This window comes from Chrysemys picta, chromosome 5 (assembly GCF_011386835.1).
Source record: "Chrysemys picta bellii isolate R12L10 chromosome 5, ASM1138683v2, whole genome shotgun sequence".
Taxonomy (NCBI): domain Eukaryota; kingdom Metazoa; phylum Chordata; order Testudines; family Emydidae; genus Chrysemys; species Chrysemys picta.
This window is the reverse complement of record NC_088795.1, coordinates 83,000,360-83,027,683: the sequence shown is the minus strand read 5'-3', so window position 1 is coordinate 83,027,683 and position 27,324 is coordinate 83,000,360. Positions and strand designations below refer to the sequence as shown.

The following is a 27,324-nucleotide window of genomic DNA, read 5'->3' as shown; positions in this document are numbered from 1 at the left end:
TCAGTATGAAAATTTTAATTTGTAAATATTGAAGTACAGACAATATTTAGTCTTTGTTTCACAATTAATACCTTTATTACACATGTTAATAGCTAACATTTGTTAGACAGCATGTTATATTGAATTGGGATGAGAAGTCTAATTTTTGCTATTATTTTTCGTTACTGTAAAGATTTAGAGAACACACAAGGAATGCTCCACAAGTTAATCTTTAAATAGAGGAAAGTGTAAGTGACATGGTGTAAACCTGGCACCTCATCTTTAAAGCCTCGCCTCCTCAACTTTCATGGCTTAAACAAGAAGAGAGAATTTGTCGCTTGGACTGAAAAGACGATGAGAAAGATGAGATGAGAGCATCACAATGAGGATAATCCTGTTACTGTAATTAAGGAATCATCACATATCAGTTCATCTGTAAACAAAGCCCTTTATTTTCATGTTAGATCTTCTATAATCAGCTGTATGTATCCTTCAATCTCTACCAATGCACACAAAGGCTATTTGTTCTTTTTTGTTCATTTTTTCTCTTTAGCTAAACTTTATAATATGGCATCTGTTAGCATAGAATAGGTGCATTTTTGAAAAGGCTGTTAAAACTGATGCTTTTACAAATTGACATGTACATTTTATAGACAAAACAGCTTTATTGTATGATTTATTATTTACATAAAGAGGTACCACATTGTCTGAAATTTGTTACTGTAAAACAAATGGTTAACTCAGAAGTCCATGAGTAGTCAGTCTCCTTTATGGGGACTTTGCCAATTCCCAACTCCCTCCAGAGTTATGCATCTGCCAGTGGCCCAGGTCGACAAATGGATTGGGACATTACAACACTCAGTGTTGCAACACTTAACTTTAGCTGTCTAGAAAATCAGTGGACTCTACAAACCCTGAGTTAGGCACCTAGGCTCCCTATACAATGCATAGGGAGAGATGTTCTAAAGAATGGGATCTCCAAAAGCCAGTACACTAGTTGCAGAACTGCCAATGGGAGAAGCTGACAAGAAAGGTGTGTCCAAAGCTCCATCCCGGTCTCTGAGTTCAGTACCTAGGTACAGGTTGCAGGGAGGTGCCTATGTCTGCTAGCAATCCACAACCAAGAAGTACCTGTCTCCTGCAGTCAGGTGAATTAGGCCACTAAACCACTTTTTGTGAGAAGGAGTTGGGTGCCTGCCTAAGTCCACATAAAAATGACCAGGGGAGTGGAGGTGGTAGCCTTCCTCATAGCCTTTAGCCCAGTGTTTAGGATATTCACCTAATATGCCAGTATTCTTAGCTCAATTCCCCTCTCTACGTCATAAGAAGGGAGTTGAACAGTGATTTCCCACATCTCAGGTGCCTGCCCTAACTACTGAGCTTTAGAGGGGTTTTCATTCTTTCTTGGGCCCAATTAATATTTAATTATTCAATTAAAGCTTCAACGAGAGAAACTGGGAGAGCCCCCAAACAGAATCTCCTAGAGATCAGTGAGAGTGTTTAAATCTCTTCTCTTCAAGCAGAAGGGGGAATTGAACCAAGGTTTCCCACACTCAGATAAGTACCCAAGGCTATACCTTGTAAGGGAATGGGTGTCCTCTAGCCCCTACCCCTAAATCTGGGGTTCAAGTACCTATCTTCCTTTGAGGATTTGAGCCTGAATGCTTTGCCGAAGCCAGCTAACCCATATTTGTGTGGATTCTGTACATATACACCTCTACCTGATATAATGCGACCTGATATAACACGAGTTCAGATAGAACGCGGTAAAGCAGCGCTCGGAAGGGGTCGGGTGTGCTGTGCACTCCGGTGGATCAAAGCAAGTTCGATATAACGCGGTAAGATTTTTTGGCTCCCGAGGACAGCATTATATCGGGGTAGAGGTGTAGTAAAAGTCATACAATTAAAGCAGAAATAAATGAGTTCAGTACACACCCAGTTGAATTATAGTATTATTTATAATTCTTCCCTTCCTTCTGCCAAAGGGAAAAAAAAAAGATTATGGATCAAAAGAAAGAGATCCAAAGCAAAAATCAATAGAACAAACAACTGGATAGTTAGTTAATTTACTTTTAAGATTTTTCTCCCCACTCACATCTACAGCTCTACAGTCTTCAGCTACAATATTAACAAAATGTTTATATAGGCAACACATTACTATTTCTGCTGTTCTTCAAGTCAACTATCCTGAATTCTTTCCTTTGCATGTTTCATTGTAATAAAGATGATGGTGATGCAATTGTGCCCATTGTCACAGAGAGATCCCACAGCAACCCCTGTCCAACTTCACTGCCTTCATTTGGTTTGTACAGATATAACTGATGGGCCTTGTAACTGCAATTTAGTGAACAATTCTTTTGATTTACAAGAAGGAATAAAACTCCGTTTACTCTCAGTTTTGCAGATCTTCAGGAGTAAAACAAAACCCTCACTTTAGTCCCTAAACTAAGCAGTTATTACTTTGAATATATACACATACCACAGAGTAATGCTAAAGTTTAATTGACTCTCCTAGTGTGCTCACATGTCATTATATTGCAATATAATGACAATTATTTTTCAAATAGAAAAAAGATATTTATATTATAGATGAGAGAAAATGTTTGTCATATTTCAGTTATAAAATCAAATGTGATTTTGACTCAATTTTAAAAAACTTTCAGAATCTTTGGGCGATCCTAAATCCATGTTGAGCTCAAGTAGACTAGCAGAGGTGCCTCCCACAAAACATTGTATAGTACATTTTGTATATAGACAATTTATATTCATATACATTTTGGTATCAGAGTGGGAGGAAGTTCAACCAAGCAGGTTAATCCATAGAAATTATTAATTATGAGCATGAGAAAATATCCTTCCATATGCTTGCTTTGGGAGTTTGTTTTGCCCATGAATATTTATGAGTTTCCTGCAGAGGTTACTAGAATAAATAGTTTGTGTGCATTGTGCACCCATATGGTTTAGTTCTTGCTATCTGATATAGGCCACAATGCATTCATGCAGCTCTCTGTCTCAGTCATGAGTGATCCAGCCAAGTATAAGTTACCCAGTGAATTACACAATATCTCAGGTGAAATTAGGATGTGGATGAGAGAGAGTTGGCTGTGATTTAATCTAGACAAGGCACAGATAGGAGGGTGGGCTGAGGAAACAGCCATATGGCTTAGCAGAATTTATATGAGCACCCCATCACTGAGGGAATGTGACCATCATTTGTAAAAGTGTTGATAAATCCTGAGCTGCTCTTGGATGTTCAGATAGTGGTTGCAACCATTGGCACTTTTCTGTCTGAGCCTGGTGAGAAGAATGCACCTCTCTGATGCTGCTATTCATGCCTTTGTTATCTCAAGATTAGATTGATGTAATATGCGGTATGGGAGGCTACCTTAGGACCCGTCAGAAGCTGAAGCTAATGCACAATGTGGTGGGCTACTTATTCAGTGGAGCTGCACCTTAAAGCATATTAAATAGTACTCCAAGATCTCTGCTGCCTCACAATCTTCTAGGTGGAATTCTAGGTATTAGTTTTAACCTATAAAGTCTTAAATAGCTTGGGACACAGTTACCTGAGAAATCACCTCTCTTTCCCTGCCATAAGCCATTGTAGAGATCAACATGAATACTCATGTCTCAGCACCCTCAATGTAAATGAAAGGGAGCTGCTGTCAGCATGTTCTCTGAAAAGGATACTCCACTTTGGGACCTACTTTCCCTTTGGTCCACCAGATCCTGTATTTGGGAAGTCTGCAGAACCCATCCGTTCTCAGGTTATTGAAGAGGGGATGGGCTGAGGATTTGGTGGATGAATATGAGACGCTTTCATTTGTATATTTCTAATTTATGGGAGAGGGCCGCAGAGCCAGACGTGGGTACCTATAGATTTTTTTAGGGACACTAAGAAATAATAGTAATATTGGTAAAATAGTACGATAGGGTTTTTTTCATTCTCCAACTAGATATTGATTTCTGGTAGGTAGCTATTCAGCTGCTCACAGGAAATAGCAGCTATTTCTTATCTTGCTTGTAGAATTTAATGCATATTAGAACAGTTTTCATTGAAGGAGGAAAACCTAAGTGAACTGTATATATAACTCAGGGCTGAATTAAATACATCTCAGTGTTCATTGTAAAACCATGAGGATTTGCAAAGCTCCAGTTTGCAACAGCTTACCAAGAAAAATAGATATCTGAAAACTACAAGGAAAAAAAAAAAGAGTTAAAAATCCAATGTAAAGTTGTAACAGGGTTCAAGTCCTACCCTTCTTCCCGGGGCCCGCTTGCTGCCCCCAATAAGGCTCGGAGAGGCTTCCGGGTTGTGAAACGCACATCTTTATTTATATAAGGTTCTCCCACCACCAGTGGGTATCTATATACAAGTCTTGCAGGATTAGTCACCTCCTTTACAGGCAGAGGCAGCCTTCAGCTAGGAAGCCTGACTGACTGACTTCTCCCTAGCTCCCTCCCAGCCTTTTGGCTTGTCAGGCCAGCAGGTGTCGCCAATCCTCAGGCCAGCATCAGGCCTTTTCCATCAGCCCCAATCTGTTTCCCCTGATTGGAGCTGACTGGACAGGGGCTAATTAGGTGCTTCTGTACCAGCACCCTGCTAGATAAGTCTACCCATTTCAACCAGAGTCTGTTTCTTAGTTCAGGGTTCCTCAAAGGTCCCCTCCCCGCCCCTCAACATGCATCAAATTTCAATAGAAAGATTGTGATGTGGACCACCTCTTCTATCATTGGCTATCATACAAGCCACCTCCTTTGCTAGTAATAGCCCCATAGTTTCCCTGTGGCATACAAAGAAATTGCATACTTAAATAGGCATGTATTTTTAGCTGCCATTTGATGCAAGCTGGCAGCAGGAGAAGGGGAGCTGACTGTTGCTGTCATTCACACTAAGATTTATGTGCATGTAAAATGTCATGCAAATCGGGATGCTGTGGTTTTCTTTCATTGATATAATCCACAAGAATTTTCCTATGTTTTAGTAATAGATTTCTAGGTAAAGCTACAACCTCTTAAAGAGACATATTGTATTTTGAATAGTATGTGATTATGTCTGTACAAAAACATGAAGGCCCCATTCAGTGCACATCACAACTAGCAGGCTGAATATCATGAAAATCCATGGAGACCAAGGTAGAAAGAATCATCCCCACATGGCTGGGAAGCTGGACTCCTAGCACCACAGAAGGTATATACCCCTTACATAGACTTCCATGGTCTAGGCACCCAACGCAGCAGAACCATACCAATTTCTCTGCTTAGAGGGGCCTTCCATTATGGGAGAAGGAAGATTTGTCCCTAAAAGGGTTTAAAAGTTTTAGGGGCTGATTCTTCACTACCTTGCAGTTTGTATAGTCATTTATACCTGTGTCAAATGAGTCTGAGACTTCACCAAATCAGAATAGTAGCCTGGTACAAGGGAGTAGGGAATTAGGGCGTCAATGTTCAGTACTGTCAGAGCAACAGCCTGGTTCCTCCATCAAATTCTGCCCTACGGGTAGCTGTGAGTGCGCTCTCGTCAAGTCACAGTTAAGGCTCTCATTTTCCCTTTGACCATTAATTGTACTGTTTACAAGACACATGGTACCAGTATGCCATTCTTATTTAAACACCTTTCTCCAACTCATTTTAAGTGGAAAAACCAAAGGTAGAACTAAAAAGAAAAAAACTACACAGCTTAGAATTTTGCAAGGAAAGGTCCTTATACCCAGAAAATGCATTTTGGATAATAACTATCTGCTATGGAAGCAATATTTATCAGATTTCATCTTTCATTTGAAAAAAAAATTAAGGACTAGAAATATCAATTTACTGTTCTTGAATTTATAGAATACTAAAACATTTCCTTTCGGGATGCCCTAAATTCAAGCTTTTTTAGAGGGGAGGCATCTAGATAGAAGACTATTAGAATTAGGAAGCAGGAGAGAAGTTCTGGATCCTCTCACATTGCTTGAAATTCATCTTAATCCAGAGGGCCTGCAGGCAGCCCTCTCCAACACTGAAGGAATTAACAAATGAGGTCTACATGTCCAGGCGCATACTCCCTCTCTAGCATTCATTACTTTGTATATCTGTATCACATTTCCTCCCTCTTATTCATTTCCTCTTTAAAGTAAACAGTCCCAGTCTTTTCAGCACCCCTTCATATGGAAATTTACCATGACGCTACTCATTCTCACCACCCCTTTCTTCACTCTATTTCTGCTCTATTTTAAATAAGCTGATTCTTTATGATCACAGATTGAAAGAGTTGTCGGTCCTATTTTTTGTGTCCATCATGACCATTTTATGAACTCAAAATACAGGTGAAACAATATACGAAGGATAAGAACAATTACCAATTAAAAACACATAATAGGAAAAATAGAAGAGTTGCTGTGGATTGGTTTAATTTTTCCCCATAAGGACTCTTATCCTTTAGTCAGTCTGAAATGAAGTGTCCTATCAGTTCAATCTTATACTTTAGAAATTCAATGCATGTTGCTGCTAGATTTAAGTGCCATTTTTAATTGCTGATGAAATGCACTGACCCGTTCTTTCTGAGCTGGCCAATCCAAGATGCAGCGAGATTTGAACATTCCTCTTCTCAAGCAAAGTGCATGATTCAGTTTGTAATCTGGAATGTCATGAAGGAAGATCAGTATGATGGAATCCCGACTTTGCTCAATAGCTTGCTGGACAGCATGGTACACCTTGAACCTTAAGCAAAAAATAAGGCAATTAAAAAATGGTGTCTTGAAAGTACATGCTATATAACTACACAGAGCTTATGAATGATTGAGTCAGCTGACTTATGTAGGGATGAGTGACATCAAATAATTTTCTGTGATAGCCCCACAAAAGGTCAGTGCCGAATCTGTATATAGTTTTTAACATTTAACCTTTATGAGAATACTGGTATTACATAAATAAATCACTCATTTTTTAATTTAACTAAAAAAAAAATTAATAATAATTTCCCCTCCAAGAAATTAACTCAAGTTAACTGTCTCAATTTTAGGCTCACTTAGTATACAGTCTTCTTTCTGTCAGTCACCCAAACTGGCAGTGGGAAGGCCCTGGCTCAAAAAAATGATCTTTGTATGTTTACAACCTCACCAATCATTGTCTTGTCTCAAACATTTATTTTTAGGGAAGATCATCTGAAGGGAAATGATGGTTTGATTGACTAGACAAGCAGGAAGATTATGAGCCAAATTCTGCTTTCAGTTACACTGGGATACATCTGGAGTATCTCCATTAAATGTCAGACAGTTACACTCATGTCACAAAGTATAATTTGCCCTGGACTTTCTGTTTTCAAGAAAGTAGACCGCTGTCTTAGAGATGACTGCATTACAGATCTGCTGAACAAGTGTTATTCACACACATGCACATACACACACATACTCACTTTTTGCACCAGGGATCTTTTAAGAGATGTTCAGTGACAACAAAGATAATCTTCCGACTTTTTTTTATACTATTAATAGTGGCTTCAAATTCAGATATGCCTGCTTCAAAGTCTCGTTCCTCTAAACAAAACCTAATTTGAGACTGATCATTTTCTTCCAGAGGAATGAAGTTCTTGGACACCCAATTTCTGTCCCTTCTTGCATGAATAATGTAGGCATCATAATCAAATTCTTCCTGTTGCCTGTCTATTTCTGTAAAACCAAGTACTCGATTTACTGACACATTCCAGTAAAATGCTATCCTCCAGCCTTCAAAATGGATAAGAATAACAATAAAGAGGAGCAGCATTATCACAGTGGTGCTTATTATATACAGTAATTTAAAAGGGGCACTATCTTTGCAGGGTGAAATGTCAAAATGCATCACCAGATTACTATGATATTTAGGTGGTGTGTTGCAAAGGTAATGGGTATCTAATCCAGGTATGTTTGTTTGGGTCACATTAAGCCAACTAACAAACCAGGAGATACTTTCACAGGTGCAGTCAAATGGATTGGAATCCATCTCTAGTTCTTTCAGATTCTTGAAAGCTGTCCCAAACACTTTTTCTTCAACAGATGTTATAAGATTTTTCTGAAGGATCAATGAATTCAGAGATATCTGGTCATCAAACAAAGATGCTGGAAGCAAGTTCAAATTATTTGATCCTAAATCCAGGCTTCTTAATTGAAACAATCCCTTGAAAACTTGTACTGGAATCTCATCCAAGCCATTAGACTTCAAATTAAGTATATGCAGGTTAAGAAGATCTTTTAAAAAAAGGACAGGGCCACCCGGATTGGCATGTTTCCAAAGTCGAGCCAAATTATTATGTTGCAAATCCAAAATTTCAAGTTTGTGAAGTCCATCAAACAAATCATCTTTTACATTAGCTAGATTGTTGTTGCTGATATCCAGGATGGTTAGATTCCGTAGAGGGTGAAAAGGTGAAGGAGAGAGGTCCAGATTGCTACAAGCTACCTTCCGTAGCATCAGTTTTCTAAGGCTTGGAACAAAAGCAAACGATTCGCTTGTCAAAGTCAACTGTTTGTTGTAGGAAAGGTAGATATCCTCAATATTTTGCAGACCTTTAAACTCATGACCTGTGAGCATCTGGTTTATTTCATTGAGTCCCAAATCAAGAATTTTTAGGTGTCCCAACCAAGAAAATGCTCCACTTTCTATTTTTGTGATTCTACTTTTTGTAAGATTAAGAAACTGCAGAGTAGAATTAGCAAGTGATGAAAACGTTTTATTAGTTATTATTTGTAAGCCATTGGTCCAGTTACATAGACTCAAATATTTCAGATTGTCCAAGCCTGTGAACATATTAGGAGTAATTGCTTGAAAATTATTACTATCTATAAGAAGATACTCTAAATGGCTTAGCCAACGAAAGGAGAAATCATCAATTTTTCTGACATGTGACCGTCTCAGATTCAAATATTTGACATTGGACAATCCATACAATGAATGAGAAGATAAGTGATAAATCCTATTATCCTCTAGGTTTAAATTCTCTAAGTTTGAAAGCCAGGTAAAAGAGTCATTGTCTATCATGTTCAAATAATTTTTGGAAAGGTTTAAAGCTGTGATGTTTGTTGTTTGCAGTCCATGGAAGGTTGACTTGTAAATATAAGAAAGCTGGACCTGGCTCAGTGACAGATTCTGAATTCTTGTGCCTGATAATTCCAAGCAAAGTTTCTCTGTGTGATTTTCGCCAAGCTCAACGTTGTTCAGCACAAGGCCATACAGATTTCCAATTGCATGTAAACAACCTGTGTGAAACTAGAAGGAAAAAACATTAATGATTTTGACATTAAAAAGAAAAAAAAAAAACCTAAGAAAGTTGTTCCATAAAGCCAAAAGCTGGAAAGTTCTTCAAATCACTACCATAGACCAAGAATACAATTTAAATTAACTCATAGATTTTCACTAAATTCCACAGGATTTAACCAAACTTTGTTTTAAAGTGTGTTATATTTCTATAGTAATGGTTCAAAACACTGTAATACCCATGAAAATTAATATTTTTCATCAGTAATGAAAAAACCTACCTCACTTTTACAGTAGATACATGAAAGTGATTTAAAGTCTGTGTCTAATTCTCATTTAACTCTGAATCTTTAGCGGTAACTTGGAAATATATGTAACAAATCTCTCTGCCATGTATTTCCTGTGAGGTTTCATTTACTGATCTATTGTCAAGAAGTGTCAATATGACACTAAATGAAGGAGAACATGGAATACTTTGGCAAAAAAAAAAAAAAAGTAAGAAGTATTTAGGCCTACAACAACAGTCAAGATTAACTCAGCCTCCTTTATGTGGGCACAATATGCACTCATGAAACTAGAGCCCATACATTTTTCCACAAAATGAATGGCAGTTACAAATCAGAATATTTGCCCCTCTTCTTGATTCGTTACCAGAATTGATGAGTGATAGGCACAAGTACTCATCTGTGCTAGTACATGAGCTAGAAAGAACACAGGTTGACTTTCAGAGCTGACAGGGGGGTAGGAGGGAGAGAGACAACAACAAAACCAATACCAATTTACTTGTGAAATGAGTATACTTATCTTGAAAGTCAGGGAGGACTCAACAATGCCATTTTTGCAATCACTTTTCAGGGCAGAACCATATTTTAATGCTGCATTGATTGGAATGTACATGTGTAGTACATAAATAGCATGCAGGGAGTAAACTTGGATAGAGGACATCCACTTTTTAATCTATTTGTATGCTTTTCTACTGTGCTCATTTTCATAATATCTGAGCACTTTGCATGAATGAATTTAGCTAACACCATCTCTGTGAGCTAGGTAAAGGTTAGGAAATGCAAGGACAGACTGATTAACTAGTTTGTCCAAGATACCAGGGGACTATTTATGGCAGAACTAGGAATAAAACCCAGATGTTGGCAGTTCTTGTACAATGCATTGATAACCAGAGCCATTGGAACTTCAGTTAAAAGAGTCAGAGAGGTGGTGTGATGTCAGGGAAGATGCCACAGAGGGGGAAGAAATATGCAGGAGAGAGAAGAAAGGAAGACGAGAAACAGAAAAACAAAAGTGGGCAATGGCACACAGATAAGAAACAAGGAATGAAGGTGACAGTTGAACAAAGGAAGGGCAATGGGGAAGAGAATACAATGCAAGAGAGCAAAGGAAGTGGACAGCAGAGAATAAATGCAAAGGAGAAAGAGGGAAAGGAAAATTGATGCTTCTTTTCAAGAAAAAAACAGACAATATTGTGGAAAAAAGGTTAGTACATTTATTTTTTGTTTTTGTAGTATTTCCCTGGCGAACATCTCTAAGTTTGTGGGGAAAGAGATGGAATGGCTATTTTGAGCACTTATAGTACCTTTATGTTGCTGCTTATCTTGTCTAGCTACTACGGTTGAATGTGTTTTCTTGGGATATGTCTACACTACATTTTAAAATCCAGAGCAGCAAGTTTCAGAGGCCTGGTCTATAGACTCAAGCTCACAGGCCTTGACCTATGGCACTAAAAACAGCAGTGCAGAAGCTGTGGCTTGGACCGGAGCTTAGCTCTGAAGCCCTCCCCAACCCAACCTTCAGAGCCTGAACCCTTTGTCCACACGTAGCTGTTTTTAGCACGAGCCCCATGAGCCCAAGTCTGTAGACCTGGGCTCCGAGACTCACTGCCACAGGGTGAAATTTAATAGTGAGAAGTGTAAGGTTATGCATTTAGGGATGACTAACAAGAATTTTAGTTATAAGCTGGGGATGCATCAGTTGGAAGTAACGGAAGAGGAGAAGGACCTTGGAGTCCTGGTTGATCGCAGGATGACTATGAGTCGGCAATGTGACGTGGCCATGAAAAAAGCTAATGCGGTCTTGGGATGCATTAGGCGAGGTATTTCTAGTAGGGATAAGGAGGTGCTGGTTCCGTTATACAAGGCACTGGTGAGACCTCATTTGGAGTACTGTGTGCAGTTCTGGTCTCCCATGTTTAAAAAGGATGAAATCAAACTGGAACGGGTACAAAGAAGGGCCACTAGGATGATCCGAGGAATGGAAAATCTGTCGTATAAAAGGAGACTCGATGAGCTCGGTTTGTTTACCTTAACCAAAAGAAGGCTGAGGGGGGATAGGATTGCTCTCTTTAAATATATCAGAGGGATAAATACCAGGGAGGGAGAGGAATTATTTCAGATCAGTACTAATGTGGACACGAGAACGAATGGATATAAACTGGCCGTCGGGAAGTTTAGGCTTGAAATTAGACGAAGGTTTCTAACCATCAGAGGGGTGAAGTTTTGGAACAGCCTTCCCAGGGAAACAGTGGGGGCAAAAGACCTCTCTGGCTTTAAGATTAAGCTTGATAAGTTTATGGAGGGGATGGTTTGATGGGATAAAGTGATTTTAGTCAATAGGTCAATAACGTGCCATTGCTGGTAATTAGTAACAACGGTCAATGATGGGATATTAAAAGTTACTACAGAGAACTTTTTCCAGAGGGTCTGGCTAGAGAATCTTGCCCGCATGCTCGGGGTTCAGCTGATCGCCATATTTGGGGTTGGGAAGGAATTTTCCTCCAGGGTAGATTGGCAGAGGCCCTGGAGGTTTTTCGCCTTCCTCCGCAACATGGGGCAAGGGTCGCTTGCTGGAGGATTCTCAGCGATTTGAAGTCTTTAAATCATGATTTGGGGACTTCAACAGCTGAGTCAAGGGAGAGAATTATTCCAGTAGTGGGTGGGTCAGCTTTTGTGGCCCACATCATGCGGGAGGTCAGACTAGATGATCATAATGGTCCCTTCTGATCTTAGAGTCTATGAGGGTTTAAAATGCAGTATAGATGTACTTTTGGTTACTAATTGTGGCACGATCCTGCTCCCATTTATTTCAGTGGAAGCTGAATCATGCCCTTTATCACTCAGTCTTAACTAGTAGTAACAATATTGCATCTTTACAAATCCGAAATGCTTAAATAAAAGGAAATGAGTAGTTAAGTGCATCAGAAATCTTACTCCACCTACATAATAAACCAACTCACAATATCAAGAATAAAGTAATGTGCATTTTATTACAACAGAACAATATTACCCCTGACCAAAATGAATACTATTCTTTTATCAGTGATTGCAAAATAGAAAAATTATGAGTCAGATCTTCAGCTGGTGTAAATCATTTATACCAGCTGAGGATGTGGTCTTGTATTTCTTACCTCTTTCAGTGGGTTTGATGATAAGTCAAGCCTATTTAAGGAAGTCTTGCTAAGAAAATCTAGTTCTTCCTTTTTTAACTCAGTGATTTTATTCTCTGATAGCACGAGCTCACGAAGGCTCTCCAACTGTTGCTGAGATCCTAATTTTGTAGAAAGCAAACGATTATGAGATACATCCAGTTTGTTCAAATTCTGGGGGGGGGAAAAACAGGTGAAAATACAATAACAAGTTAGATACCTTTGGAATTATTTTAGCCATTCTGAGGTTAAAAATTGGTCACATCATCACAATTAGGAGAGCAATAGAACAAAAATTGTAACACAGAGAAACACATACATTGGAAGGCAATAGTCTGTCTACATCAGATGTCACCCATTATGAGAATCCTTAAGCTAGATGACCAACATGGCTTCAGGTGCCAACCTCCAGTCTCCTGCAGGAGAAAGCCCCCTGACATCACACACAGCAAGCTACAACCATTCGGTGATCTTGACCTGACATGACATGGTAAAAAGCAAGCTGCTTATCTAAAACTCCTCCTCCTGCTAAAGGCCAAAAGGACAGCAAACAGTTAGCCCAGGACTTGAATTCTATTCTCACCACTCCCTCTGAGAGGCCTTAATCCTTTTACTTAGTAAACATTATTTAGTTGCATTTCAACATTCTGATGAGGTAAGCAAGTACATCTCTACCTCGATATAACGCTGTCCTCAGGAGCCAAAAAATCTTACCACGTTATAGGTGAAACTGTGTTATATCGAACTTGCTTTGATCTGCCGGAGTGCACAGCCCCGCACCCCCTGGAGCACTGCTTCACCGCGTTATATCAGAATTTGTGTTATATCGGGTCGCGTTATATAGGGGTAGAGGTGTATCTACATTTTACAGAGCAGTTAACTGGAACACAGAGTTTAAGGGGGTTGCTCAGACTTGCCTAAGGCAGCCAACCAACGTGAGAGAAGTTTTTAGAGCCTACCTATTGGCCCAGTTCTCTGTTGTTCTAAGGCCCTTTTATGCAGCCCCCAGATTGATGCTGAGCTGGTGGAATAGCTCTATGTTCACTCTTATCACAGACCCCCCCATGCTATAGTACGGGGAGGTTATTCAGCAGTAGCTGCCAGGTCACCTGCACTCTGACTAACTAGAAGATCAGGCATCTCCTCACCACTCACATCCTCACTGGGGCCAGAAGGCTCACTGTGAACATGTGTGTCTATGTATCTCAGGAGAGCGCCTTCCCGCTTAGATAGAAAGCAAAGGAAGCTTTTCTTTCTTTTTCTGAATGCTGCCCCAGAGGGGTGTTTTCTTCTTTCTCTCACGACTGTTCTGTGCCAGCTCTAGTGGCCCTCAACACTCAATTGAAGGGGACAAATAAGCCGGCTGGTAGCAGGGCCTGAGTGAGGGAAGAGATCAGCATCTTAAGGGCCTAACTGGCTCCTACTATTTCAGTTGACTGCCTGTTCTCCTCAAGTGGGTTCAGGGAAGCAGCAGGAAACAGGAAGCTCTCTGAGAAGCTGGTGTTAATCAGTCCAGGCTCCTGGGGGTGCTAGAGAGGTACATAAGAGGCTCCTCCTCCTCTCTCTCCCAGCAACTCCTGCTGCTTTCTATTATTCCCTTTCACCTTTTCTTCTGCCTGCCTGTTATGTCTCTTGTGCCCTCCTTCCTCCAGCACAGCACTCTACCATCTCTGTGCATCTAGAGCAGAGAGAATACACACGCACCAGCAGCAGACAATTTTCTACGCTCTGGGTCCTAGTGGCGTCCCCACCCCCAGTCTGGCACCTGAGGCGGCCACCTCAGTTCGCCTCATGGTAAGGCCAGCCCTGCTCTCCTGCGCTGCGTTAATCAAATGAAATGGAGAATAAAGTCTTTTGTCTTCTACACAATAGGCCATATCTTATAAAAACAATCTGATTTAGGTGGGGATTAGGTCCCGCTTTGAGCAGGGAGTTGGACTAGATGACCTCCTGAGGTCCCTTCCAACCCTTCTATGATTCTATAAGAACAGCCATACTGGGTCCATCCAGCAAAACAGGTAATAATCAAGTGATCCATCCCCTGTTGCCCATTCCCAGCTTCTGGCAAACAGAGGCTAGGGACATCATCCCGGCTACTAACCATTGATGGATCTATCCTCCATGAACTTATCTGGTTCTTTTTTGAACCCTATTATAGTCTTGGCCTTCACAACATCCTCTGGCAAGGAGTTCCACAGGCTGATAGTGCATGGTGTGAAGAAGTACTTCCTTTTGTTTGTTTTAAACCTGCTGCCTATTAATTTCATTTGGTGCCCGCTAGTTCTTGTGTTATGAGAAGGAGTAAATAACACCTCCTTACTTTCTCCACACCAGTCATGATTTTATAGACCTCTATCATATCCCCTCTTAGTTGTCTCTTTTCCAAGCTGAAAAGTCAGAGTCTTATTAATCTCTCCTCCTATGGCAGCTGTTCCATACCCCTAATCATTTTTGTTGCCCTTTTCTGAACCTTTTCCAATTACAATATATTTTTTTGAGATGAGGTGACCACATCTGCATGCAGTATTCAAGATGTGGGCATACCAGGGATTTATATAGAGGCAATATGATATTTTATTTCTTATTATCAATCCATTTCTTAATGGTTCCCAATATTCTGTTCGCTTTTTTGACTGCTGCTGCACATTGAGTGGATGTTTTCAGAGAACAATCCACAATGACTCCAAGATCTCTTTCTTGAGTGGTAACAGCTAATTTAGACCCCATCATTTTATATGTATAGTTGGGATTAGGTTTTCCAGTGTGCATTACTTTGCATTTATCAACACTGAATTTCATCTGCCATTTTGTTGCCCAGTTACCCAGTTTTGAGAGACCCTTTTGTAGCTCTTTGCAGTCTGCCCGGGACTTAACTGTCTTGAATAATTTTATATCATCTGCAAATTTTGTTGCTTCACTGTTTACTGTTTTTCCAGATGATTTATGAATATGTTGAATAGGACCATGCCCAGTACAGACCCCTGGGGGACACCACTATTTACCTCTCACCATTCTGAAAACTATCCATTTATTCCTACTCTTTGTTTCCTATATTTTAACCAGTTACCAATCCATGAGAGGGCCTTCCCTCTAGACAGCTTACTTTGCTTGAGAGCCTTTGGTGAGGGACCTTGTCAAAGGCTTCCTGAAAATTTAAGTACACTATATCCACTGGATCCTCCATGTCTACATGCTTGTTGACCCCCTCAAGAATTCTAGTAGATTGGTGAGGCATGATTTCCCTTTACATGTTGACTCTTCCCCAACAAATTATGTTCATCTATTCGTTTGACAGTTTTGTTCTTTACTATAGTTTCAACCAGTTTGCCCGGTACTGAAGTCAGGCTTACAGGCCTGTAATTGCCGGGTTCACCTCTGGAGCCCTTTTAAAAATTGGCATCACATCAGCTATCCTCCAGTCATTTGGTACAGAAGTGGATTTAAATGATAGGTTACAGACTACAGTTAGTAGTTCTGTAATTTCACATTTGAGTTCCTTCAGAATTCTTAGTTGAATACCATCTGGTCCTGGTGACTTATTACTGTTTATCAATTTGTTCCAAAATCTCCTCTAATGACACCGCAATCTGGGACACTTCCTCAGATTTGTCACCTAAAAAGAATGGTTCAGGTTTGAGAATCTCTCTAACATCCTCAGCCATAAAGACCGATGTAAAGAATTCATTTAGTTTTTTCCCCACAATGGCCTGAACATCCTTGAGTGCTCCTTTAGCATCTTGATCATCCAGTGGCCCCACTGGTTGATTAGCAGGCTTCCTGCTTCTGGTGTACTTAAAAAAAAAATTGCTATTACTTTTTGAGTCAAATTCTTTTTTGGCCTTCCTAATTATATTTTTACATTTCATTTGCCAGAGTTTATGCTCCTTTCTATTTTCCTCACTAGGATTTAGCTTCCCCCTTTTAAGGATGCCTTTTTGCCTCTCACTGCTTCTTTTACTTTGTTGTTTAGCCACGGTGGCACTTTTTTGGTTCTCTTACTATGTTTTTTTAATTTGGGGTATACATTTAAGTTGAGCCTCTATTATGGTGTCTTTTAAAAGTTTCCATGCAGCTTGCAGGGATTTCACTTTTGGCACTGTACTTTTAAATTTCTGTTTAATTAACTTCCTCATTTTTGTGTAGTCCCCCTTTCTGAAATTAAATGCTACAGTGTTGGGCTGCTGTGGTATTTTCCCCACCATAAAGATGTTAAATTTAATTAAATTATGGTCACGATTACCCAGCGGTCCAGCTATATTCACCTCTTGGACCGATCCTGTGCTCCACTTAGGACTAAATCAAGAATTGCCTCTCCTCTTGTGGGTTCCAGGACTAGCTGCTCCAAGAATCAGTCATTTAATGGGTCAAGAAACTTTATGTCTGCATTGCGTCCTGAGGTGACGTGTAGCCAGTCAATATGTGGATAATTGAAATCCTTCATTATTGAGTTTTTTATTTTAATAGCCTCTCTAATCTCCCTGATTATTTCACAGTCACTATCACCATCCTGGTCAGGTGGGCGGTAGTATATCCCTACTGCTATATTCTTATTATTAGAGCATGGAATTACTATCCATAGAGATTCTATGGTACAGTTTGGTTCATTTAATATTTTTACTTCATTTGATTCACACTTTCTTTCACAGTGCCATTCACCCACCAGCACAACCTGTTCTGTCCTTCCAATACATTTTGTACCCAGGTATTACTGTGTCCCATTGATTATCTTCATTCCACCAAGTTTCTGTGATGCCTATTATATCAAGATCCTCATTTAATATGAAGCACTCTAGTTCACCCATCGTATTATTTAGACTTCTAACATTTGTATATAAGCACTTTAAAAACTTGTCACTTTTTAGCTGTCTGCCATTACATGATATAATTGAATGGGACTTTTCTTCATTTGACTGTTTCTCATCAAATCCTACCTGTATTTTATCATCATCCATCCTCTCCTCCTTACTAGGATATAGAGAATCTCCATTAGTAGATCCTCCCCTAAGGATACCGCTGTCCGAACCATGTGCTGCTCCGCACCTGTCGGCTTTCCCCCAGCCCTTATTTTAAAAACTGCCCTACAATCTTTTTAATTTTAAATGCCAGCAATCTGGTTCCAATTTGGTTTAGGTGGAGCCCATCCTTCCTGTATAGGATCCCCCTTTCCCAAAAGTTTCCCCAGATCCTAATAAATCTAAACCCCTCCTCCTTACCTACACCATTGTCTCATCGACGGATTGAGACCCTGCAGTTCTGCCTGTCAAAGTGGCCCTGCGTGCAGAACTGGAAGCATTTCAGAGAATGCTACCATGGAGGTCCTGGACTTCAATCTCTTACGTAGCAGCCTAAGAACCTCTCTTCTATCCTTCCCTATGTCATTGGTATTACATGTACCATGACCACATGCTCCTCCCCAGCACTACACATAAGTCTATCTACATGCCTCGAGAGATCCGCAACCTTTGCACCAGGCAGGCAAGTCACCATGCAGTTCTCCCAGTCATCTCAAACCCAGCTATCTACGTTTCGAATAATCGAATCCCCCAAAACTATTACCTGTCTCTTCCTAATAACTGGAGTTCCCTGCCCTGGAGAGGTATCCTCAGTGTGTGAGAATACCACAACATCATCTGAAAGGAGGGTCCCAACTATGGGATCATTTCCCTCTGCTCCAGTTCGATGTTCTCCTTCCCTGAGACTTTCATCCTTCTCCACAGCACAGAGACTGTCAGACTCGGGGGTGGGACCGTTCTACTGTGTCCCAGAAAGTCTCATCTCTATACCTCTCTGTCTCCCTTAGCTCCTCCAGTTCAGTCACTCTGGTCTCCAAAGCCCATACATGGTCTCTGAGGGCCAAGAGCTCCTTGTACCAAATGCACACATACGCCACCTGCCCACAGGGCAGGTAATCATACATGCTATGCTGCATTGGGTACAATAAACTGGATAGCCCCCACTCTGTTGCTGGACTTGTGCCTCCATTATCTTTTTACTCCTGCAGCTAGTTCCTTTCTGGTTGTTTTGTTATTATCAGGGGGTTCTTGGCTTTAAGTTTAAATAATGTTAAGTGTATCTAGCCCCCCGGTTCACATTCCCTCGTCTAAACACTCCCTCGCGAAACTCTTCTGTTAGCTACTCCTGGTCGCTAGCTCCTCTGGACACTTGGGAGCGGGCTTTTTAAAGTCCTGGTCTTCCTGAGTAGCCCCGCCCCCTGGTTAAGGGTTGATGGGTGCTAAAGTGCTTCGGAATCAAAACCTCGTTAAGAAGCTCTCAGCTTTGCCTAACAGGCTGCTAGGCTCATCACACACACATGGTCAGACAGTGCCGTAACAAGGGCAAGGCGAGTGAGGCACTTGCCTCGGGTGTGCAAAGCAGAGGGGCGCAGCTCTACTGCCCAACCGGAGGGGGAAAAAAACAAAAAACAAACAACAATAACAAAAACCCACGTGATTGGCGGTGCTTCGGCAGCAACTCTACTGCCACCACTTTTTCGGTGGCGGGCCCCTCAGTCCCTCTCAGAGTGAAGGACCTGCCACCGAATTGCCGCGGCCGCTTCATTCATTCTTTGGCGGCAGGCCCTTCCCTCCGAGAGGGACTGCGGGACCTGCCGCCGAATTGCCACCGAAGAGCCTGGAGCTGGCCCTTGCCTCGGATGCAAAAATTCCTTGTTACGGCTCTGCGGGTCAGCACGCAGTCCCCCAAACAAACAGACCACACAGTATATTTCAGTCATGCAGCAAGTACATCACAAGCACAAACACATACATGCTACAGACCACAAACTTACCCGAACCATAATCGCTCCTCCTTCACCTGGAGAACTCCCTCACAACACTCTCCTTATTGTGTTACTTAACCCACATGTAAAATGTAGCTAATAATTATTACCCACTTTTGCTATGTCCTTTGAGACTACAAATGAAGTATTACCACAGTCCTATTTTTATAAGTGGTCAAACAGAGAGACAAAGTAAACTGGGAGGCACTGTATGTTAGTATATTAAACATTGGTCTTCACAGTTAGACTTGAATACTAATAACTTGTAACCTTGGGCAAGCTTGTTAATATCTTTGAGACTCTATTTCCTCAAATAAAAAATGGGAATTATACCACTACTTTGCCAGCCTCACAGTATTAGTTAAGGCTAGACTGTGGCCCTGAAGTGCCTAAAGGCACAAAACCTGCTTATTTAAATAATCATATATCCTCACACTCTGGGATAATCACCAAGTAGCACAGGAGGAATGCCAGGAGCATAGCCAGAGCAATTGTGTTCTGGTGATTCTCCAACTGCTAAAAAAGAGAGCTTATCTGGTCAGGGTAACCACAACACTCACTTGAGCTGCTGGAGATCAGTTTACTGATAAATAAACTGTGGTTACTTTGACAACCACCCAAGGCAGAAGAATGCTGACAAATTCTAAGCAGATGACCATGTTGGCTAGCAGCTACAAATTAATATAGGCCCCAAAAGCTCATAGAGGCCTGGAAAAGGTAAGAAATGTAACCCCTCAGCTTGGTAAAGAAAATCACAAATGTGTGTGCTTGGAATATGAAAAGTTGACACACAAAACATACTACCGTCTAGACTTGGCCAAAAAGGAGAAAAACTTGCAGTAAATTTAGGAGATTTTAAGTCATTCTACATTCTGCTGTTTTTCCTACACCTCTACCCCAATATAACGCGACCTGATATAACACGAATTCGGCTATAACGCAGTAAAGCGGTGCTCCGGGGGGCCAGGCTGCGCACTCCGGTGGATCAAAGCAAGTTCGATATAACACGGTTTCACCTATAATGCGGTAAGATTTTTTGGCTCCCAAGGACAGCGTTATATCGAGGTAGAGGTGTATCTGATTTTTCATTTTCCTCAGGTTGTATTATCTTATCTCATTTCCACAGGGACTGAGGGGGAATGATATGCAACCTCAAACTCTGCCTCCATCTCACCCACCTCTCCAGACCTGCCCACTTGCCACTCTTCCCCCGTCACAGACCATGGACCCTGTATACAGAGAGGCCTCAGAAGAGGAAGAAGGGGATAGAAGGAAGGACCCCACAGAGGTGGCAGAGACCCCATTCTGCTCTAATCCAGTGGGCCTTATCTGGAACATTCTTTGGGAAAATAAAAGGGCTGAAGAAGTTAATAGTAACAATAGGTTGCTTCTTCTCCAGAGAATGAAGAAGAGTATATTTAGGCTTGGAAGGCATAGCTATTTATAGGTAAATGTCGATAAACATCAATTTCACTGTACACACACAAACCGATTGATTATAATAAAAATTTACAGATACACAAAGTAAGAAAAATGCTGCTCGAGTCTGATTTAAGGTTATTTACATTGTATATTTTGACATACGAGGTTAACAACTTGTGTTTTAACAGTTATAAAGTTTAACTTTTTGAATCTCAACATCTACTGCCATTAAATAATTGTCTGGCCGCACCCATAATTTTCCATAGCTATGAACATTCAAAGTGATAAAAATAATAACATGCTTAAAAATAAACATCAGTATTAGCTGGCAAAATTATAAAAATTAAAAATTTAATTAAGTGTATTGGACCTTCCCAGATGAGGACCATGACCTGCTCTGGAGATGCACTGGATTCTAATTCAGTAATTGCTTTTCATTTTGTAAAAGGGAAGAGAAGAAATATTTCTATATATCTTACCTTCAGGTTTTTGAAAGGATTGTTTTTGATCTTTATTATGTTGTACCCTAAATTGAGCTCTGTCAGGCTGGAACAGGAAGCAAAAACATTGTCAGTGAGCTCATGCAACTGATTATGTTGCAGCTTCAAAACTTTCAACAGGGGCAAAGTTTGGCACAGTTCTGGCTGAAGTTTAGAGAGGGAGTTGGATCCTGCATCCAAGTAAATAAGCTGGCTGTACTTTGTTAAATTTGCAGGTGGTAGCTTGTTTAGCTGGTTATGAGAAATGTCCAACGCTGTTATATTAATTGGGAGATCTGAAGGAATTTGTTTCAGCTTTAGATGACTGCAGTCAGCCACTTGATTTCTGATCTTACATTGGTTCTCAGCTGTTACACAAAGCAAGGAAAAGGTCAACAGGCTGTAAGACAAGCAGGCCCAACTGGGATGGGAATCTCTCATTGTTCTATCTACAAAAGAAAAATGAACACATACAGTACAAGTTATAATCATTTTGGTAAATTATGTATATTAACACTTACTGTAAAGTAAGCCAGATTATAATCAAATACTCTCCCTATGCTATATGCACTACAACACAATTTGATAATTTTAAATTACCTAAAACATTTAATCCATCCCTCCCATACAGTAGCACTCCCTTGTTGAAAAAATTAAATTCAATCACATCCCAAAAATTTAGGTTTTGTTTAAACTTTGTTTTTGTTGTTTAAAGTCTGACTGGAAATGTTTTAACTTTTTTATTTCAGTGAAAACAGGGTAGGTTTTATTTTTTAAATGCCAATTTAAACTTGGCCCAGAATTAAAATTTTGTAAAATCAAGGTGTCACAGAGTGGTACCAGCCCTAAAGAAGGAAGAAGCCAGTGCGCCTGTGATTCACCAGCTACCTAAGTGAAGCTTAAGAGAGGGCACTTAGGTCCTATAAATAGGAGGTCCTTGAAAGGTCTGTCAGGACAGGTGAGAGTTGCTAGGGTCTGTGAAGGAAGCTTTAGGTAGCTCCTGAAGGTAGGTGAGTAACAAGAGGGGTGAATTCCCAAGCCAAAGATCCAGGACTGGAGAGGGTTGAAGTCCAGAGGGACTTGCTTGTGACTTCTAAGCCAGAAGGTGAAAGGCCAGGGAACAGCAGAGGGTCTTACTGGTGTCTCCATGCATGGGCAGCTGGGCCCAGATGACCAATGAGAAGGTTAGGGGACGTGAGGGATGCTACCTCAGTGAGGATGAACTCCCAGCAGAGACACTGTGGGGATTCCTCCTAAGAACAGTAAGGTTTAACTTTAGCTAGAAGGGCTGGGGTGACTGTTGTGGTAAAAGGACAGGAGATGATTGAAGAAGAGCCTCCATGTGGTATGTGTTATGGGGATGGACTACTAGAGCCTATAGGATTTTACTAACTATGGGTAGGTCTACACTTACCTCCGGGTCCGGCGGTAAGCAATCAATCTTCTGGGATCGATCCCGGAAGTGCTCGCCGTCGACGCCGGTACTCCAGCTCAGCGAGAGTAGTACGCGGCATCGACGGGGGAGCCTGCCTGCCGCGTCTGGACCCGCGGTAAGTTCGAACTAAGGTACTTCGAATTCAGCTACGTTATTAACGTAGCTGAAGTTGCGTACCTTAGTTCGTAGTGGGGGGTTAGTGTGGACCAGGCCTATATCACTGGGTGTGAGAAATGGACTAGTTGGGGTTTTTGCTATGGATTATTTGATCTAGGTTTTAGTAAATCCTCCCCTGCCTGCCCCTGGAGGGTATTAGTGAATCAGAGAAACCTGTGTGGTGTTACTGGGAACTCTGAAGAGGAATGCTGAAGCAGGGGTGCCTGTTCTGCTGCAACCTGATGCTGGAGGATGCTTCCAGTGAGGTCACCCTGTCACAGGGGGATTTTTAATAAAACCAAACACCAACTGAAATGTTCTAACATTTTAAATATCTTAAAACAGTTGTTTTTACAAACAAAAAATAAACACTTCCCTGTAGTCTTTGAAACCTCAACCTTAAGAATCCAGAAGTGAAACTGACTTAATTCTCTCTGTCCAAGTTGAGAGAAATATAAAAAGCAAGTTAAAGTGATGGGTATATTGGATTTTTAACATTTTTCCATTTTTAATATTCTAATGTATTAGTAAGAGATTTATTTACAGTTAGTCTTTTAAACTAAGAATGTTTCTTTAAACATCCCTTTTGGAACCCAAACATTTCAGCATTGTCCGAAATGCATGAGGACTGGAAAAAGAAGATAAATGAAAGTGAAACTAAACAGTCAAAATCTAAGTTAAGAGCACCAGAAAGGGCAAATAAAATGCAGAAGTGGTAACTTTTACCTTTAAATAAAATTCTTCATCCGACTAACCAGTGATGTTACTAGCAATAGAGGTAAGAACATTTGTGATCTTGCAAGTATATCGGACCAAATCATGCAATTAGGTACACCCACGTATCCACAATGATTTTAGGTCCAGATTCAGTAAGGTGCTTAAGCACCTGCCTCACTTTAAACCAAGTAGTCCGAATGGTTAGATTGCTCATGCAATCAATCAGTTACCATGTGCTTGTGTGCTATACTGAATCGGGATTGATTAAAATACATAATGCTTTGTAGAATCAGGGCTAAATAAAATCATAGGTAGACCTCAGAGCAGAATTTTGCCCATTTATTTTAAACACTTTCCAATTTAGAGTGTTTCCAATGCTTTATTAGAATAGGTATTCTGAAGTCAGATATCTTTTTGACTCTTGTTCTCAATACAACAGAACATTCTTTTTTTAAAAGTCTTTTTGAAAGAGCACCAGTAGATGATCAGTTTCTATAGAATATTCAGTTAACTCATTTGAAAAGATACTATATTAAAAATGAATTTGTTTAAACATGTTAGACAAAGCTGTTGGGTTTTTTTGTTTGTTTTTTCACAGTAGAAATAAGTCTTACTAAAAGGTTTTAGAGTAGCAGCCGTGTTAGTCTGTATCAAATTTGTTAGTCTCCAAGGTGCCACGAGTACTCCTGTTCTTTCAAAAAAGCAAATTAAGTTACAAGTACAGCTTCTATACCTATGTTCTGCTGCCAAATTGTTTTACAATAATATTTTAAATCTTTATTTCTCTTGTTGCTCCATAAAAGCTCTGATTTTCTTGAAGTTAAGCAAGAATAAGCTCTCATAGATCTTATTACAGGCCTAATTCAGTGGAATTCTTCTGTATTTACACTGCTATAAAGGAGAAGAAGAACTTGACCCATTATGACCATTGGTTCAATTAACGTATTGATACAGTGCATGAACCATTAACAGATTTCTGCATTGAGTTTTTAAATTCTTCCATTTCCCATATTCCCATCGTGTGACATAGCTAAATATTATATATTGTTGGATTATGGACTAATTTAAAATCTACCATAAGTAGAGCACACACCTACAGTCCTACTACTTTAATCAGATGTGGTGGGGGACCCTGGAACCCAAGCACAGCTCCATTAAATTGAGTGGGACTTCATGCAATTGCAAGGATCTAACCATGAAGATCCTACTGCAGAATCTGAGCCTGTTTGCTGCCAGCCTAACAGAAACACCATTCTGCTGAGCGCAACACAACTTCAGTTAAATGTGCCATTTCTGCTTTCCCCTGCCCCATGTTACCTTGTATTCGTTTTTTTTATTTTTCCATCGGATCTATTATGCAAGAATATATAGTCCCATGTGACAAGAATACATTCTGTATATACACACACTGCAGAACACAGCAATCCAGTTGGAATCAAACCCTTACTTGTGCAAAGCAGTCCTTTGATGTCACTAGCACAGCTCCCTGACCACAGGATTCTGCTTGTACATTTCACAATACACCTCTACCCCGATATAACACAGCCCGATATAACATGAATTCAGATATAACACGGTAAAGCAGTGCTCCGAAAGGGTGGGGTTGTGCACGCCGGCGGATCAAAGCAAGTTCGATATAACGTGGTTTCACCTATAACACGGTAAGATTTTTTGGCTCCTGAAGACAGTGTTATATCAGGGTAGAGGTGTACCACAAGAAAATGCTAATCCTCTTCCTAATAAGACTACAATACAACTCTAAAGCTTGCTGTAAGCCCTATGGAGCACATCCTTATTGCTGTACATAATCTTTGTTCATGCACATATCCCCATTATGTAAGGCTTACTTTTATAAATAAGGGCCTGATCTTGCAAACCCTAACTTCCTCTCCTTTTAAAAATATAGGGTGAAATCCTGGCTCCACTGAAATCAATGGCAAGCTCCCCTGGACTTCGAGAGGATCAGGATTTTAACAAAGCAAATCTCACCAAAATCACCTAACATCCACTCAATCTGCTCCAGGGCCCAATCCTGCATGAGCACCACCTGGAAGGTAACAGAGGGTCCTGTGGCACCTTTAAGACTAACAGAAGTATTGGAGCATAAGCTTTCGTGGGTGAATGCCCACTTCATCAGACGCAAGGCTTGCATCTGATGAAGTGGGCATTCACCCACAAAAGCTTATGCTCCAATACTTCTGTTAGTCTTAAAGGTGCCACAGGACCCGCTATTGCTTTTTACAGATTCAGACTAACACGGCTACCCCTCTGATATCTGGAAGGTACTGAACATTCCCAGCTTCCAGTGACGTAGTGCTTCCCAAGCAGCAATTAACATCTTCTAGGATAGGCCCCATTGTCTTAAAGATCCCTTGAAACATGATACAGGAGGAGAGTGCATATGGCATGGGCATTTTCTGCTGTAACAAATATGATTTTTTTTAAAGAATAGGTTGAGAGTAGTTTCTCAATTTATTATATTATCTCACAGACTCTTTGGAGATTTGCAAAAAGAACAGGAGTACTTGTGGCACCTTAGAGACTAACAAATTTATTAGAGCATAAGCTTTCGTGGACTACAGCCCACTTCTTCAGATGCATCCAAAGAAGTGGGCTGTAGTCCACGAAAGCATCCGAAGAAGTGGGCTGTAGTCCATGAAAGCTTATGCTCTAATAAATTTGTTAGTCTCTAAGGTGCCACAAGTACTCCTGTTCTTTTTGCGGATACAGACTAACAGGGCTGCTACCCTGAAACCTTTGGAGATTTGAAATTTCAATTTTTCATACAAATAATGTAATCGTTAGCCATTAACACATAGCTCTATGGAGTCAGAGAGAAAATCAAACATAACACCCAGTACTAACAAATATAGTGTTTTAAGGTTAAAAACTGCATTGCTTATGCATATCCTCATCTGGGTTTTTAAGTTTGTAATTGCTGCACACTCATCAATATTTTATTGCTAACTTCTGTTTATTGAGAACCCACTCTAATATCTCCTTAATTCAAAGTTGTTAAAAATAGGATTTTTTTTTCCACTCACCAGATTCCAGCAATGTCTGCTTTAGTATAGAAAGTTCCCCCTTTTTTGGTTTCCCCTCTTTTTTTCTGATGGTTTGTTCTTAGGAAAGGGGACTTCACCACGATAAACCTTCTAAGTAAAAGTTGTGTCATACAGTAAAAGCTGAAGAAAGTACCAAAAGGAGAAGCTACACTGTCCTGTTTGTTGCTATATTGAATGCTCTCCCACTTCTCCGATCCTTCATTGTTTGCTTTTAACAAACGCTTCCTGTTTCGGTGCATCTTGCAAGCTCGTTCCATTTAAAGAGACAGCAGCCTCCTTAAGCCTTGTTGTTTCCCAGGATTCATTTCCAACAACTAATCCACCAAGACATTAAGCATTATTACTCTTTTCAGCCTGCAGTAGTTTCCAATCCCCATTATCTTTCCAAGGTATTTCAAAATTGCCTGGTTTCTTAATCCCTTCTTTTTGCCCTATTGTCCCTCTCCTTCTGCTCAGTTCTGCTTCATTTTCACATCTTTAAATTAAGAGTGTGTCTGCACTGCACCAGAAAAATGTATACCCTTATTCTGGCAATGTGCAGTTCAACTAGTGCTGAGTTCTATGCAGACAAGGCATGGGTGTTTTTACTACCCTGGTCACAACAAGTTTTCATTATAAAGCGGTAAAAATGCCAGCACCTAGATCAC

General features: G+C 40.4%; 1 protein-coding gene across 5 annotated transcripts; it reads right to left on the bottom strand.

Moving 5' to 3' along the window:
- TLR3 (toll like receptor 3) lies at window positions 1-26,927 on the bottom strand. 5 transcript variants are annotated; one of them, XR_010601448.1, is made up of 7 exons: window positions 26,657-26,927; window positions 21,305-21,753; window positions 12,608-12,799; window positions 7,376-9,204; window positions 6,513-6,681; window positions 3,670-4,173; window positions 1-373 (listed from the first exon to the last, which is right to left on the bottom strand). XR_010601448.1 is itself a non-coding variant. In XM_024105366.3 (6 exons), the coding sequence occupies exons 2-6, from the start codon at window positions 21,743-21,745 to the stop codon at window positions 377-379; spliced, it is 2,634 nt and encodes an 877-aa protein (XP_023961134.1). In that variant the 5' UTR covers window positions 21,746-21,753; window positions 26,657-26,927; the 3' UTR covers window positions 1-376. The 5 variants fall into 5 exon arrangements, 3 of the variants coding, with proteins under 3 accessions (XP_023961134.1, XP_008166672.1, XP_008166671.1); XR_010601449.1 differs by having other exon boundaries at window positions 3,670-3,873; XM_024105366.3 differs by lacking the exon at window positions 3,670-4,173 and having other exon boundaries at window positions 1-379.
- Window positions 26,928-27,324: the final 397 nt, after the last annotated feature.